This window comes from Bombina bombina, chromosome 2, assembly GCF_027579735.1.
Source record: "Bombina bombina isolate aBomBom1 chromosome 2, aBomBom1.pri, whole genome shotgun sequence".
Classification (NCBI taxonomy): Eukaryota; Metazoa; Chordata; class Amphibia; order Anura; family Bombinatoridae; genus Bombina; species Bombina bombina.
This window is the reverse complement of record NC_069500.1, coordinates 499,439,873-499,457,718: the sequence shown is the minus strand read 5'-3', so window position 1 is coordinate 499,457,718 and position 17,846 is coordinate 499,439,873. Positions and strand designations below refer to the sequence as shown.

The 17,846-nt window shown below is 41.0% G+C and overlaps 1 protein-coding gene across 1 annotated transcript; it reads right to left on the bottom strand.

Annotated features, from left to right (window-relative positions):
• Window positions 1-3,787: 3,787 nt before the first annotated feature.
• LOC128649145 (uncharacterized) lies at window positions 3,788-10,043 on the bottom strand. Its single transcript, XM_053702238.1, has 3 exons — window positions 8,215-10,043; window positions 5,555-5,715; window positions 3,788-4,766 (listed from the first exon to the last, which is right to left on the bottom strand). The coding sequence occupies exons 1-3, from the start codon at window positions 9,764-9,766 to the stop codon at window positions 4,749-4,751; spliced, it is 1,731 nt and encodes a 576-aa protein (XP_053558213.1). The 5' UTR covers window positions 9,767-10,043; the 3' UTR covers window positions 3,788-4,748.
• Window positions 10,044-17,846: the final 7,803 nt, after the last annotated feature.

Sequence of the window (17,846 nt, the reverse complement as noted above, 5' to 3'; positions counted from 1 at the left end):
AAACCTATGTAGGCTCAAATGCTAATTTCTTAGACCTTGAAGGCCACCTCTAGTCTGAATGCATTTTTACAGTTTTTCATCACTAAAGGGTGTTAGTTTATGTGTGTCATATAGATAACATTGAACTCGCGCATTTGAAGTTACCTAGGAGTGAGCACTGATTGGTTAAAATGCAGGTTTGAAATAAGGGGGTAGTTTGCAGAGACATAGAAACAAAGGTAATTACGGAGGTAAAACAAGTATTATTCTAACTGTTTTAGTTATGCATAACTGGGGAATGGGTAATAAAGGAATTGTATATATTTTTAAACAGCTAAAATGCTGGTGTTGACTGTGCCTTTAAGATTATGTTCAATAAACCCAATAATTTTAAAGAAAAACAGTTTTTTTTTCTCAAAGAAACATATTTCTACCAAATTGACAAAAAGGAAGATTAGTTAAAAACAGAAGTGTATCAATACAACAAAATGTATGTGGTGAGAAAACCACACAGAAACATCAATAACAGTATATATATATATAAAAGCATTTTAATAGTAAAATGTATTTATTTAAAGGCAGCTTAAAATAAAACCTCAACTTAATAATCAATTATAAATTGGTTCCCAAATAACATATTAGGCAAATGTTATTTACTAAAAATAATTTAATTTCTTTATTTTTGCCTTCAGTGCACTATGAATTTCCTGATTTTTCAAAGTATATATTATAGGATTAATCAATGGAGTCATTGTAGTGTACACAAAGGATAAACCTTTGTTTATATAAGATGAATCATCTCTACTTGGTAAAACATATATACTTATAATTGAGCCATAATAAATTGTGACCACTATCAGGTGAGAGCTACAGGTGGAGAAAGTCTTCTTTCTGCCAGAAGGTGATGGAATCTTGAGGATTGTGTGTAGAATGCATCCATAGGACAAAACAGTCAATATTAAAGGCACCCATGTAAACTGGATGCTAAAAACAGCAGCTACTCCATTAATAACTGTTATGTCTGAGTGTGAAAGTTTTATAAATGGAGCAAAATCACAATAAAAATGATTAATAACATTAGGACCACAGAAATCAAGTTGTCCAAGTAATAAACATACAATAATTATACACATGAAAGAAAACAATGAAAGACCAATAATCAAACAGATTGTGTGTCTATTGTTTAGTAGAGAAGAATATCTCAACGGGTTAGAAATGGCCACATATCTATCATAAGACATCAATGCATAAAGTCCAGATACTGTACCTCCTGTTCCTCCAAAAATGTTTAACTGTGTTATACATCCAACTACAGTAATTGATCCTTTTCCTGATAAAATATCATACAGCATCTTTGGAACAAAGTTTGTCATATGCAGCAATTCACATGATGAAAAACTGCTGAGTAATATATACATGGGGGAATGGAGACATCTACTGGAGACCACCAGAGCAATAATTAAAAAATTCTCCAAGAAGGTCACAATGTAAATGATTAGAAGTAGACAAAAGAGTTGAATTTTAAAGCCATACAGATTGTTAAATCCAATAATTACCAATTCAGATACAGGTGTGCAGTTCTCTGGCTGCATTGCCTACAGAGGAAACAATGCAGATTTCAAAATATTACTTTAATTAGTTACATGTTTTGTTTTTTATTTATTTTTATATTATAGTCCTCTGAAAACTTGTACAGTCATTAAACACTATCTTCTAATGCAGCATTAGGAAATTAAAATAAATGTATTGTTATTGTATATTATTGTCCGACATGATATTCATTGTATTGAACACAAATAATTAAAAGGAACAATATCCATTTTTTTAAAAATCCAATGCTACAAAAAATATGTTTACACATTTCTCAGTTTCAAATGTACCTTCTACTATGCTCTCTTAATTAATTATTTGCTACAAATAAGTTATTTGCCCTTTAATTATATCTAAATGCATTACATCTTCTGCAGAGACATTTAATAATATAATTTCTATTCTCCTATATTCTGCATACATAAATGTCTAGATTACAAATGGAGTGCAATCAATAGCGCAGGTATTGCAAGTGGATGGCTAAGTCCATGCTTTATTTGAAGCACCCTATGCTTTTAATGAATAGTACAGTGTGAGTTATTAGCACATGCGTTGTGCTAATATTCCAAGTTGTGTTGCATTTATGGTAATCCAAAACACTTTAAATCTTATCCCTTTTTGCCTAACAAATGTTATGGAAATAATGGGTTTATGATATATTTAGAATTCATAATTATGAAACAAAAGTTTAATAATAAAAATAGATTTAAGAAGATTAAGAATAGTAATCTTGAAAATTATAGTTTACATTGATACTGATCCCAACTCAACAGATTTTAGAATCTAATATTTATATTAGAAAAAATGAAAGATATATTAAATAGAGGACAGCTGTATGGGGACAAAATAAGAGGTCATAAGGTAATAAGCAGAGATTTCCTATAAAAAGTCATTAGTCAGCCAAATAACATTCACAGTGGTATTGCTATGGTGGGTTACTAGGGGATATATCTTCAAGCCTTGACAGGGAAGTCTTGCAATTCCAGTAACTAGTGACATCAGGAAGTCCACAACAGACTCATTGCTTTGGAAATATGGTGGTTGCTTTGTTTTAAAGACTAGAAATACTATCTCCATATTTTTAGGGAACAATTCTTAGCAGGTGTGTGCATGGAGTGTTATAAAATAGAAAACAGGATATAGGTACATTTAACCCCTATCTACAGGAATGTGTTTTATATGAGCATATATGACTAGGGTAAATGCCCCTGATTTAATGTAAAAAATAATCTTCTCTATATGTAAGTTGCTAACAGCTGACTGGGTAAAATCTCTAATTTATATGTGTTACCTTCACAAATTGGTAAAAATGTTTGCCATATGAATTATTTATAGCCAATTAGGTAAAGTAACTAACCTGTATGTGTTACTAGCACAAAGTCATTAGTCTATCTATATACCTCTATTACTGACAGTCAAGTAATAATGATCAATGATCTACATACACTACTGGCACTAAAAACTTTACTTATTGCTTTATATGGGTTAATGAAAATTAAAGGAATACAATAAATATTGTAGAGTACAATTATACTTTAGATTTTTTGTTTTGATTTTTTTTTTCTGGTAAACATGTGCAACTTACCATAGCGTCCTTGGTTTTTGTGTATATGCAATTTAGGTAACCTGTTGTTGCTCTTTACAGGATGTAGAAGCTTTTAAAGAACAATATGAATGCCAATAAAGATAAATAATTACAGCCCCATGTTTAATGTGAAACTCTATTTGTGTATTAATTCTAATGACTTGTTTCCAGGATCTTTTATATTCTTTTTGCTTTAAAAATAGCTTCGCTGTTCATAATCCCCAATGCCTCATTAAAAACAGATCATTACTATACTAGACAGGAATCTGGGCATATAGAATATAAGCACACCAAAGTGTGTAAAAATGAAAGAAAAATAATGTTTATATTGAAACAAGAAATTTGAAAGAACATAAAAAATAATAAAGCACAAGGGCCTTTCTTGAATCTTACAACAGCCATGTGAATAATATTCTACTTAACGGCTGGAATATGAATCTATATATGAATCAAACTGTGGTAGCTTTATAAACTAGATTTAAACGTTTTTTAAATGTCACTCTATTAACGAAAGTGCAGATTATCATGTTTTGTCTATAAGGGATTAAATGCTTACCGGATCCTTCTTCACAGAGGAGAGGATTTAACATAACTTAATTAAATAACTATGTACATGAGAATGTAGTGCGAAATAACCACAGACAAACTTTTTATGGGAAAATTTTGTGACCGTCACAGGCCATAAAATTTTATTAACCTAACAAACTAGATAGAACTGATAGAACTGAAAATATATATGGCGGCATAGAGATCAGCTACCCAGAACAGCAGGAGATCACCGGCCCAACGGGAACAGCAGCAGAGGGGTCTCTGCCCTAAGGAGATGACGCTGAGGGGTTGCAGAGATCACGTGACCATCCCTCAAAAAGGGAGGAAGGAGGGTTACCGTCACGTGCACGTGAGGGCCTACCCCCCTCCCCGGAAGTCTGGCCATCACTCACCCCTAGCGACCTTCTCCTGCGCAACCGGACCGAGGATCTCCCGCCACAAGGAAGCATTTTAATGGTACCCTTGCCGCCAACCCACGACCCGATTTACAGGAGGGGTAACAGAGCTCTCTGAATGTCCCCTATGAATAAATCCAGCCCCACATCTGAAAGGTGAACTTTATCCCTTCTATATAGCTCGGTTCTATCAGCCGAAATGGCTTCGTGCCGTACCACGAAGCCACCTGACCCAGTGACGGTTTTCGCTACAGACGCATTGATCTTCTTCCTAACCCGGTATGCCGCCGTATGGGCCGACATATGCCTCCAGTGGAGACGGGGTATTATATGGGACCACCCTATCATGGCCCCCGGGATGCGTACTCTTAGCCACCCAATGTCTGCCTGCATAACCTTAATCAACTGTAAAACTGGTATGGCCCCCACATCGTTACCCCCTAGGTGAAGAATAATAATGTGAGGCTTCCCCCAGCGTACCAGGGCCTCAGATATGGTTCCTGCTAATTGGGGCCAGCACATCCCCCTATCACCCAACCACCTAACGGATGCCTTGTTGGGAGGGAGACCTAGGGATTGGCCAAATGGGAGGGACGCACAGCGTAGGGAGGCCCAGTGGACAAAGGAGTGGCCCACAATCCAGATTCGCTTCACCCCGGGGGTAGTGCCTGTGGAGACAAACAGTTTAGTATCCTGAATTAACAACTAAACATTAAACAATTGGACGGACATAGGTTCTGAAACAATTGGACCGCCAACGCCCAATACGTTTTATGTCCTCGCACGAGGAGCCCGCTTGCGCAGCGTTAGTCGCGGCCCCTATGCGAAAAGAGTGCGGGGCGAGTCTGCTAGCGTCCAGCCCCGCCTGGACTGCCGCCAATTTTAGGACCCTACCGAACTGAAATTTGGAAAGGGATCTGCCGTCCGCATGGACCAGGAATTGCCCCGGGCCAGGCGGCCTTTGAGCCAGGTAAAGGTTAACGCAGTTAACCGGGCAGCATGCGCTGTTCACCTGAGGGTGAACGGGGATCCAGGTTCCCTTACCCTCCTGATCTGTCTTTGATCGCGGCAGAAAAAGAAGTAAGGAATCAGGGGCAGCTCTAACATGTTGCAGTTGTATACCTGCCCCTGACGCCTGCTTGGAGGGTGCTACTACCTCGCTAACTCTAAGAGCGGCGGCAAAGGCCAGATTAAACGCAGCTTTGAAGAGTAGGGCTTCAAAATCTGATCTACAGACCACGTCGAGCGCCAAGAGCAATCGCTCCAGGCGGTCGCGGGTGATGGGTTCGCGCGTGTCTATTTTCCGCTGCTGCGATCTGCCCCAACCCTTGATCACCTGCCTAATAAAAAAGGAATTGGTTGGGTCAGGAATGGCTAATGCCCTATAGAAAAATGAGAGGGCGGCCAATTTGGATTGTATTGCCCCCTGACGGGCCCCAGCGGCATGCAAACTCACCAGCCAATCATGTAAGTTGTCCCTAGACCCCTGAGCAGCGTCGGCTCCCCTGGACGCACAGAAATTGTCCCATTCAGACCACATGCGGGCATAGGCGTGCCAAGTGGATGGTGCTAAGGAGGAGCGGACCAACGGCAGTAAGGCTATCCAGGAAGGACGAGCTACCAAAGGAAATCAGGACAGCGTAAACCCACGGCTGCAGCTGTGGGGGCTAACTTGCGAAATGTCACCCATTCGAATCGTGACAGGGCGTCAGCTACAACATTGTTAACGCCCGGGACATGACGGGCCTGGAACTGGATGTTAAGGTCCAGACAGCGCAACACCAGGTGGCGCAGCAAGGTAATGACCTTTGCTGAGGTGGCTGACAAGTTATTGATCGCAAAAACCACACTGATGTTGTCTGTCCAGAACACAACAGTCCTGTTTGACAACTTCCCACCCCACAGCTCGACCGCCAAGACCACGGGGAATAGCTCCAGGAGAGTCAGGTTTCGAGTAAGGCCCGCCGGGGCCCAGGACTCCGGCCAGGGCTCCGCGCTCCACTCTCCCTGGAAATAGGCCCCGTAACCGTGCGATCCAGCTGCGTCAGTGAAAAGGTGCAGTAACTGGCTTGACATGGGAGGGGTACGCCAGACCCGAATCCCGTTAAATCGCGTGAGAAACTGTTCCCAGACTACTAGGTCAGCCAGCAATTCACTCCCTAGGGTTATCTTTGATTTCGGGTTTGACCTACCACTAAGCTGTCTTTCCAGTCTACGGTTAAAAACCCGACCCATGGGGATAACTCTGCAAGCGAAATTAAGCAAACCTAACAGGGATTGTAACTGTTTCAGGGAAATAACTGCATTAGAGACTGCCGCTCTGACCGCCTCAAGCATGCCCTGAACTTTATCAGGTGGCAACTTACAGAGCCGAGCCTGGGTGTCGATTTCGATTCCCAGGAAAACTAAACAGGACGCGGGGCCTTGCGTTTTGTCCTCTGCCAGGGGCACCCCGAAATGTCTCATGACGCTGCGCATGATGTTCATTGTGGATAAACAATCATCGGAGCCTGCTCTCCCTACAATAAGAAAATCGTCCAGGTAGTGTGCTATGGGATCGCTGCCCACTTCTGAAGCTACGACCCAATGAAGGAAACTACTGAACGCTTCAAACAAGGCGCATGACAAAGAGCAGCCCATGGGCAGGCAGCGATCCACGTAGTACACACCTGCAAACTTACAACCCATTAGATGGAAAACTGAGGGGTGGAGTGGAAGAAGCCTAAATGCCGACTCAATGTCTAGTTTCGCCAATAGAGCACCATGACCCGCCCTCCTGACCAGGTCTAGTGCGCTATCAAAGGATTGATAGCGCACCGAGCTGAGTTGGGGGTCAATGGCATCATTGACTGAGCTACCTTTTGGGTACGACAGGTGCTGAATGAGGCGAAACTTCCCTGGCTCTTTCTTGGGAACCACCCCCAACGGGGAAATGACCAAATCAGGTAAAGGTGGGGCAGCAAAGGGGCCAGCCATTCGCCCTAAAGTCACTTCTTTATTAATTTTATCCCTCACTACTTCGGGGTGTTGGTATGCTGAAATAAGGTTCCTATTAAATCTCTTACCCTTGATTTGCCTAAATGTGGGGATATGAAAACCAAATGAAAAACCCTCCCATAACATACGTGCCGCCGCCTGGTCTGGGTAAGCCCACAACCATGGTGCCATGGCATGTACCTTAATTGGCGTTTCCGCCTTTCTGGCCCAAGTTTGCTGAAGGGGGCTTATTGGTCTGGTCCCTTCGCTTGATGCAGTCACTGCCAGGGTGTGGACCAGAGCAGTACCTGCAGATGTGTCTGAAGGTGCATGCGCTACCCTTGTCGCATTTTTTGTCCTGGAAGGGCCAGCAGGTTCCCCCCCGTTTCCTGCTTCTGGTATTACGAAAGGACTGCTGCGCTGATTGCTGAGTTGAAGTTACGGCAGCGGGTGCACCCCCTTTTGGGTCCATTCGCTGCCACAACTGGTTATCAGTAGAGTCAAAAGTCAGGGAAGGATTTCCTGCCATTTTCCTCCTGAACTCAGCATCATATTCCCTCCACACACCTTCACTGTGATTACGCTGAATCCAGTGAATATTGTCCGTGTATTTTAGGATAGGCAAACTCTGGGAGGGGTACTTTTCGATATAACAGGAGGAAAAAACCCTGAAGCACTGGAGCCACTCATCAAAAGTGTCTGGGCGTTTAAATTTTTTAGGCCCTGTTCCCTCAGCGCTCCTCTCTCTCTGCCTATACGCCTCCACCGAAAGGTCAAATATATTAACATATTTTCCACGGTGAATCCTACTGACCACCTTTTTGCGCAGGTGTCTATGCAATGAGTATATTTTTCCTGGGCTTGCGTCCCCATAAAGGGCTGCTCGCCTTTCGGAGATGGCCCTGGTAGGGAGAGGTTCAGCTGGCACCTCTGTAGGTGGGTTTTGCGGGGCGGTGTTACTGGCGCTGTCCTGCTTATTATCTGGCTTGACCCCCCTCTTTAAAATTTTCTTAATCATTCTAAACATTTTCTTCTGACCTGCCCCTTGTAAACCCAAGGAAGAGTCAGTCTCAGACCCTGAGTCAGAAGAGGATGAGTCAGAGGAAGAATGGTCATTGTGTGTAAATAAAGCATTCTCACCGTGACTAATGGCAGGAGGTCCCTGACCCATGCTGGAAACGGGCTGGCCTGCTTGCTGGTTTTGGAGGGCGAGTCCTGAAGACCCTTGCTGTGCAGTGGAAGTGGTGGCTGCTGCTCCTGCTGTAATGCTGCCTGCTACTCCTGCATCCGCCCCACTCATGACTGTGGCAGTGTTGGTCCGTGTTTTTTCTGCACTTTGTGATCCAATTGCCCCCTGCAAAAGAGAAAGAATTTGGCGAGCACTTTGCCCAATGGATGTGTCTGGATTATCAGTAGCAAGGGGTGGATGAGCTATATGAAGCGGTGTATGAAACCCCTGACTCGCTGACTGTCCATTCGCAGATGTCTGAGCATTCACACCCTGCTGGTCTACAATAGGGTTATGGCTTGCCTGGCTTATTGATTGTGCATGGTTTAATGAGTGTGCATGAGCGCCCTGCGTGGCTGCAATGGGGGAGTGGATACCCTGAGCAAGGGGTTGTACTCCTTGTATGCCTAACATAATGGGATGTTGTAGCTGGCCTAAAGATTGCACATTTGCATTATGTATGCCAACCAGGGGTGTATTATATCCCTGAGTTGCTGCTTGTACGTTCACACCATTCAAAACCGCATTCACACCAATGGGGGATGGTAAATGATGAGACGGTAAATGATGCTCAATGTTTTGATTCACATGCATACTGCGATCATTGCCTTGATTCACATGCAGACTATTATCAGACATATGTGTATTAATGACAATATCATGCGGCTGAGCGGCCGCTTGTACTAAACCACTATCAGCCCTGTGTGGGTTAATAATATCGGGAGCGGCCTGCTGAACAGCATTTGCGTTATCTCCCATTTGTAAAAACTGTAATGGCCTCATTGCCCTGGAAGGGTTAACTCTGCGTGTCCCCCTACCCCTATCACTGGCTATCTGCCTGGTACTACCTCTTATGATGGAGCGACCCCTTTGATGCCCCTGAGGATTAACGTTCAAATGTGCTGTTCGCTTGCGCTGTTTGCTTGCGCTGCTAATGCCCCTCCGACCCCCCACTGATAACCCGCCAACGGCCAAGGACGGCTCTCGGTGCTCACCTGCAAGTGGCGTTGCCCCGGGAGCCGATGTCCTTGCGACCGCGCGGGAATCTGCCAAGCCGGAAGTGCCGATGTCCGCTTCCGGTGACGTCACTAACATGGCGTTAACACCGGAAGTCGGACCCGGACCACGCGGCTGGCGAAGGAGATCGCTAGGCCCCGGGGGGAGCAGCATAGGCCCTGGGGTGGCATGGGCCTCGGGTATGGTGCGCCTAGGGGCAAGTCCGGGTGTTGAGGGCTGAGGGGCCGTTACAGAGGCCATGTTCCGGCCGGGCTGGGGATCGCGTGTTGCCACGTGTGGTGCCTCAATGAGAGGTGTGAAAGGGCGATGGCTGCTGGGGGTTAAAGCAGGATCCGGATCCTGACTAGAAGGATCAGGAGGGAAAACAGCTGGTGTCACACTGGGCCCTGGGGAGGCTGCAGCCATTGCGGTTATTATGTTTTTCAATAGGTCAGAAACTGCTGACATAGCAGCAGGGGGTACAGCACTAAGAAATGAGGCCTGTACACTATCAAGGGGTAAATTAACCTGCTGGGTCTGCAATGCTTGCTGTGTGGGGGATTCCTGAGCTAACTCAATATCAATAGGTCCCTGCTCTTCCACATTATGAACCTGGGCTGACACAACAGTAGTATATTGAGTTGGGGGAATGATATCTAAATCATCCTCAGAAATAGATTGAACACTTATCTTTATTTTTTCTTTTGCAGGTGCAGGAGGTTCCTGTTCCGACTGGTAACGTCTGGGAGGCAGAGTAGAATGCCTGGAACGATGCATAGCTGCGCTGGTGATGACAGAACTGCTAAGAAAAAACTGCTTCAGCCAGGATCCGGAGAAGAAGAGGAAGTTGCAAGGGAGAACTTGGCTTATCTACTGGTAAGGAGGGGCCTACCCTAAATTGCAACAATGTTGCACCCAGCACCTTCCCTCTCTCTTCTAACCCACTCTCCTACAGCCTTAACCCTTAGACTGCTCCAGGCTTATACTAAGCCCTACACTGCATAACTTGTTATTTTGTTTTTTTTCTAAAACAAGGTTTATGCAAATGTACTGCCATATATGTAAAATATATATTTTTTTACTGAAAAAAATAAGAGTAGTTCATTTCAGTTTGAAAGAATCAAGAAAATTCGAACTTAAAATATATGTTTTATTTTAACCAATATATTTACATTTAATTATTTTTCTATTAGATGTATACAAACCACAAACATATTCCAAAACAACATATCTTTTAGTTGTATCAGTCTGATAACCTCAGGTGTCCTATATTCACCATTCATTGACAGGATTATCCTGCGTCTTAGTGTTACTTAGAATAGTTTGGTAAAACCTGTTTCTTTTTCTTACCACGGGCTTTCAGTCAGAAGGGGTTATGTAAGCAGTGAAGATTTTCTTTCAAGACTATTTTTTACTATCTGCATGTTTATAGCATGAGTGATTCACTGTGTACTTCTGTATCCATTGTCATTTGTATTTGTTATTTCACACACAACTAATGCAGTTATAAGACAAATGGTTATACATGGTTGAAAAAGTTTCTCTGGGGTACCCTTTGTTCAGAAACAGCAGACAGGCAAAGTTTTGCCATTGGTTTTTGGCAATTGCAGCTGTTGACCACCTGTTGAATATTTGGAAACCAAACCAAAATAAGCCCCAAAGTGCTAAAATGACGTATGCATAGATAAGTACAAACATAAATGGGTATGAAGTACACTGATATCAAATTACAACAAATGTTAATACAAGCAGCCATTAAATCCTAGAATTCAAGGGTTTGGTTAACCCTTTAGTAAGAAAAATAGAGCAGCAAATTAGGATTGCACTGAGGAATCAAAGTTGTTGTAACCTTGGGTCACATACTCAAGTATCCCCCTTAAGAGATCCACTTACTTGAAAAAAACTCAATCCAAATGAGGTAAGTGCCACATGTTTGGTATAGATGGCAGAAGTCTGTAATATGATCTTTCCTGTCTCCTGAAATATGGCAGAGGTTTTTCTTTCTTAAGGTCACCTTTACCCAGGATTACCTTTGGGCTAGTGAATGAGGATCAGAAGAAAAGCAGGAAAAAAAGGATGCATAGCGTGATACCATTTTATTAGGTCAAAATAAAAAGATGTACAATTCTACATTTGCCTAAATCTACCTCAATAAATGGCCCTCTCATTCATAAATAATACAGAAATGTTATACCAATAAAAATTATTTAGTCTTTAGTGTTAAAAAAAAATGATGTTCGTTTTCATCAGTGGATTAGGATGCTTCCATCCATCGTCAACTTGGTCATTGTCCTGCTGTAAGACCCATGACCTCTGATGTAGACCCAACTTTCTGACACTGGGCCCTACATTGCACCACAGAATTATTTGATAGTCTTCAGATTTCATAATGCCATGCACACGGTCAAGACATCCAGTGCCTGAAGCAGCAAAACAACCCCAAAACATTAGTGAACCTCCACCATGTTTGACTGTAGGGACTGTACTCTTTTCTTTAAAAGCCTTATTTATTTTTCTAGAAACAGTAGAATGATGGGCTTAACCAAAATAGCACATTCTCCCAAAATGATTTTGGCTTCCTCAGGTAAGTTTGGCAAACTCCAATCTGGCTTTTTTATGTTTCTGTGTCAGCAGTGTGGTCCTCCTGTTTCTCTTACCATAGCGTCCCTTTTCATTTAGATGGCGACGTATAGTGCGAGCTGACACATTTGTACCCTGTGCCCGAAGGTCAGCTTAAATTTGTCTGGAAGTTTAACAAAGTTCTTTATCCACCATTCAAACAATCCTTTGTTGCAATCTTTGATCAATTTTTCTCTTTCGTCCATGTTCAGGGAGATTAGCTACAGTGCTATGGGCTATAAACTTTTTGACAATGTTGAGCATAGTGGACACAGGGGGGACTATTTATTATTGTGCAAGCTGACATGATCGATATAGCAGATCATGTCCGCTGCACATTGATAAATGCTGACAGCATACGCTCTCAGTATTTATCATTGCACCAGCAGTTTTTGTGAACTGCTGTTGCAATGTAGCCCCCTGCAGATTTGCGGCCAATCATCAACCTGATCGTATTCGATTGGGTTGATTTCTGTCCACCACCTCAGAACATGTGGACAGGTTATGGAGCAGTGGTCTTTAGACCACTGCTTCATAACCTCTGCTTCCGGTTTGCCCCAGGAACATTAAGATCTCTGGAGATGGACTTGTAACTTTGAGATTGTCCATGCTTTTCCACAATTTTTGTTCTCAAATCCTCAGACAATTATTTGCTGCTCTTTCTCTTTTTCATGTTCAGTGTGGCACACAGAGACACACAACAGAAAGGTTGAGTACATTTTTCACCATTTTAACTGGCTGCTGGTGTGAGTTCTATATTGTCAACACATGTTAATTGATACAGGTGAGTTTAATTGCAAATAGCAGGAGCATCACATACTTGGAATAAAATTATTTTTTACAATTTTGAGTTGGTGCAAGTAAGTTTGTCCAGTCCATTTTTGGAGTTTTGCGTGGGATGTGTCAGATTTGGCTTTTTTTTCTCTACTTTTTGTGTCATACTAACACAAACAAAATAAATAAACATGAGAATGCCTAAGCATTTGTAATTGCAAGTGCAACATTGTTCTGTGCAAAGTGGTGCATTATCTGACAGAAATGCAGGGGTGCCAATATTTTTGGCCATGACTGTATATATATACACACACACAACTTGGAGCCCTTTCATGTGTATTTATATGCAAATTTATGTTTATATGTGTGTATATATATGTATGTGTGTGTATATAATATATATATATATATATATATATATACTTACTATGCAAAAAAGGCAGCACTCACTGGTCATTTGTAAGTAAAATTTAGCTTTTAATAATACAAAAAGTTAAAATCTTGGGACGTTTCGATGCCTAACTGGCATCTTTTTCAAATGTCCCAAAAGGTATATCCAAAGTGGTCACACCATCTATGTGGTGTTCCCCATGAGAGCATAGATGCTCTCCTATGCTCCTATGTATTATTAAAAGCTAAATTTTTACTTACAAATGACCAGTGAGTGCTGCCTTTTTTTGCATAGTACATACTGTTTTGACATTGCACCCTGGCAGCTGATACTAAATATATGGTGTGCATTCCTACACAGGACTTTGCTTTATATAAAAAATAAATAAAAAATATAAAATATATACTTGAAGAACACCCCAGAGGCTGTCAAGGTATAGTGAGTGCTGGACCCTGGTGGATTAAGATATATATATATATATATATATATATATATATATATCTTCATCCACCAGGGTCCAGCGCTCACTATACCTTGACAGCCTCTCGGGTGTTCTTCAAGTGTTCATATACAAAGAGCAGGGTTGAAAGGCACTCTTCATATTTTAATAGTGACTTTATTTGGTTAGCGTATTCGGGGTCATCTCCGTCCTCAAAATTACATATATCACACAAAGGGGTCAATTTATCAAGCTCCTGAAGGCTGCTCCATAACCTATCCGCCTGCTCTGAGGTGGTAAACAGAAATCAACCCGATCAAATACGATCGGGTTGATTGACACCCCCTGCTAGAGGCTGATTGCACGTGAATCTGCAGGGGAGGTATCTCAACAGCAGTTCACAAGAACGTATGCTGTTGGCATTTATCGATGTGCAGTGGACATGATACACTACATCATATCATGTCCGCTCGCACATTAATAAATTAACCCCAAAGAATCTTAGCTAAATACTCTCCACCTCACCCACATCGTATCTGTCTTATGGCCTCCTCCTAGCACAACTGTACATGTGCAAAGGTCCGTATGGAATCATCAACAAGTCAAAAATACCACATCAAGCCAAGTGCAAATTAAAAAGGCATTGCAACTTATACCAATCCCAGTTAAGGTATATACACTGATCTCTAGGACACACATGTTGTAAACTGCAATACAAAGGGTTATATTACAACAAGTTGGTCTTTGTTACAAACTACTTCTTATTTAGATTAACCCTTATAGTCCACACACTAATATAATGATCTGTGATTTGTTCAAATACTAAGACACTTGGTACTATGGTGATTCTAAACTCACTAGTAAGACATTATAAAATATTATGGTCACGGTCCCTATTTTATGATATAGTATATTCCATATCTATATGTACCTGTTTAACTTTAAACAGTTCTGGTTTCATATTAGCACAGTATATTATACCACATTACATTGTACATTGCATTAAACATTTACTAAACTACATGGTGATAATATAAGAGGGTTAACTCTAGAATATTACATTTCATTAATCCCATTGTCATCATTTAAAAATGTTGGCCCTTTCTAAATAAAACAATGCATATCAAGATGTACATTAAGGCCCCCAAGGATTAAGGGTGTCCAAAAGAAAGATCCACTTGGACTCCTTCTGTAAAAGGAGTGGGGGAATGTGATCTATTATGATGTAACACAAATCAGCTACACTATGCTTGTTCTGCATGTATTGCTTTCCTACTGGCTGTTCTGCTCTACCTTCTTTTAGGGCCACATGGATGGCAGATCTAGGATTTGCCATCCGTGTTTGCAGGCCATCCTGGGTCTTCCCTATATAAAATCTGCCATGTGGACAGTGTAACATGTACACAATTACCTAGATTACAAGTTTTGCGTTAGAGGCTATGCGGTGCTAACGAGCATTTTATGCTCACCGCTCACTTACAGACAGCGCTGGTATTAAGGCGTTTTACAAACCCGTCGTTAACAGCAAAAAAGTGATAGTAGAGCAAAATTTTGCTCCACATCTCACCTCAACACCAGCGCTGCTTACGTTAGCGGTGAGCTGGTGTAACATGCTCATGCACAATTTCCGAATAGGAATCAACGGGGAGAGCCGGCTGAAAAAAACTAACACCTGCAAAAAAGCAGCAATTAGCTCCTAATGCAGCCCCATTGATTCCTATGGGGAAAATACATTTATGTCTACACCTAACACCCTAACATGAACCCCGAGTCTAAACACCCCTAATCTTACACTTATTAACCCCAAATCTGCTGCCCCCGACATCGCCAGCACCTACATTATATTTATTAACCCCTAATCTGCCACCCCCAATGTTGCCGCAAACTACCTACACTTTTTAACCCAGAATCTCCCAACGTCGCTGCCACTATATTAAAGTTATTAACCCCTAAATCTAAGTCTAACCCTAACCCTAACACCCCCTAACTTAAATATAATTTAAATAAATCTAAATAAAATTACTATTATTACCTAAATAATTCCTATTTAAAACAAAATACTTACCTATAAAATAAACCCTAAGCTAGCTACAATATAACTAATAGTTACATTGTACCTAGCTTAGGGTTTATTTTTATTTTACAGGCAAGTTTGTATTTATTTTAACTAGGTAGAATAGTTATTAAATAGTGATTAACTATTTAATAACTACCTAGTTAAAATAAAGACACATTTACCTGTAAAATAAAACCTAACCTAAGTTACAATTACACCTAACACTACACTATAATTAAATTACTTCCCTAAATTAAATACAATTAAATACAATTAAATAAAATTATCTAAAGTACAAAAAAACCCCCACTAAATTACAAAAATAATAAACAAATTACAAGATTTTTAAATTAATTACACCTAATCTAATCCCCCTAACAAAATAAAAAAGCCCTACCCTACACTAAATTACAAATAGCCCTTAAAAGGGCCTTTTGCGGGGCATTGCCCCAAAGTAATCAGCTCTTTTACCTGTAAAAAAAAGTACAAATCCCCCCAACATTAAAACCCACCACCCACACAACCAACCCTACTCTAAAACCCACCCAATACCCCCTTAAAAAAATCTAACACTAACCCCTTGAAGATCACCTTACCGGGAGAAGTCTTCAGCCAACCGGCCCAAAGTCCTCAACGAAACCGGCAGAAGTGGTCCTCCAGACGGGCAGAAGTAGTCCTCCAGATGGGCAGAAGTCTTCATCCAGACGGCATCTTCTATCTTCATCCATCTGGCGTGGAGCAGGTCCATCTTCAAGACATTTGGCGCGGAGCATCCTCTTCCATCGAATTCTTCTTACTAAATGATGGTTCCTTTTAGTGACGTCATCCAAGATGTTGTCCCTTCAATTCCGATTGGCTGATAGAATTCTATCAGCCAATCAAAATTAAGGTAGAAAAAATCCTATTGGCTGATGCAATCAGCCAATAAGATTGAGCTGGCATTCTATTGGCTGATTGGAACAGCCAAAAGAATGCCAGCTCAATCCTATTGGCTGATTGTATCAGCCAATATGATTGAAGTTCAATCCTATTGACTGATTGCATCAGCCAATAGGATTTTTTCTACCTTATTTCCGATTGGCTGATAGAAGGACCACTTCGCCCGGATTGGATGACGACTTCTCCCTGCTTCATTGAGGACGTCGGCCTGGTTGGGTGAAGACTTCTCCCGGTAAGGTGATGTTCAAGGGGTTAGTATTAGGTTTTTTAAAGGGGGTATTGGGTGGGTTTTAGAGTAGGGTTGGTTGTGTGGGTGGTGGGTTTTAATGTTGGGGGGGATTTGTACTTTTTTTTACAGGTAAAAGAGCTGATAACTTTGGGGCAATGCCCCGCAAAAGGCCCTTTTAAGGGCTATTTGTAATTTAGTGAAGGGTAGGCCTTTTTTTTATTTGTTGGGGGGCTTTTTTATTTTGTTAGGGGGATTAGATTAGGTTTAATTAGTTTAAAAAATGTGTCTATTATTTTCTGTAATTTAGTGTTTGTTTGTTTTTGTACTTTAGATAATTTTATTTAATTGTATTTAATTGTATTTAATTGTATTTAATTTAGGGAATTAATTTAATTATAGTGTAGTGTTAGGTGTAATTGTAACAAAGTTAGGTTAGGTTTTATTTTACAGGTAAATGCGTCTTTATTTTAACTAGGTAGTTATTAAATAGTTAATAACTATTTAATAACTATTCTACCTAGTTAAAATAAATACAAACTTGCCTGTAAAATAAAAATAAACCCTAAGCTAGATACAATGTAACTATTAGTTATATTGTAGCTAGCTTAGGGTTTATTTTATAGGTAATTATTTAGTTTTAAATAGCAATAATTTAGTTATTTTTATTTAGATTTATTTAAATTATATTTAAGTTAGGGGGTGTTAGGGTTAGACTTAGATTTAGGGGTTAATAAATTTAATATAGTGGCCGCGACATTGGGGGCGGCAGATTAAGGGGTTAATAAATGTAGGTAGGTTACGGCGATGTTAGAAACGGCAGATTAGGGGTTAATAAAATTTAACTAGTGTTTGCTAGGCGGGAATGCAGCGGTTTAGGGGTTAATATATTTATTATATTGGTGGCTATGTCCGGTTCGGCAGATTAGGGGTTAAAAAATGTTATTATAGTGTTTGCGATGTGAGAGGGCCTCGGTTTAGGAGTTAATAGGTAGTTTATGGGTGTTAGTGTACTTTTTTTAAGAGTTTTATGCTACGGCGTTGTAGTGTAAAACTCTTAACTACTCAGTTTTAAATGCGGTACCAGTCTTGACAGGAGAGGGT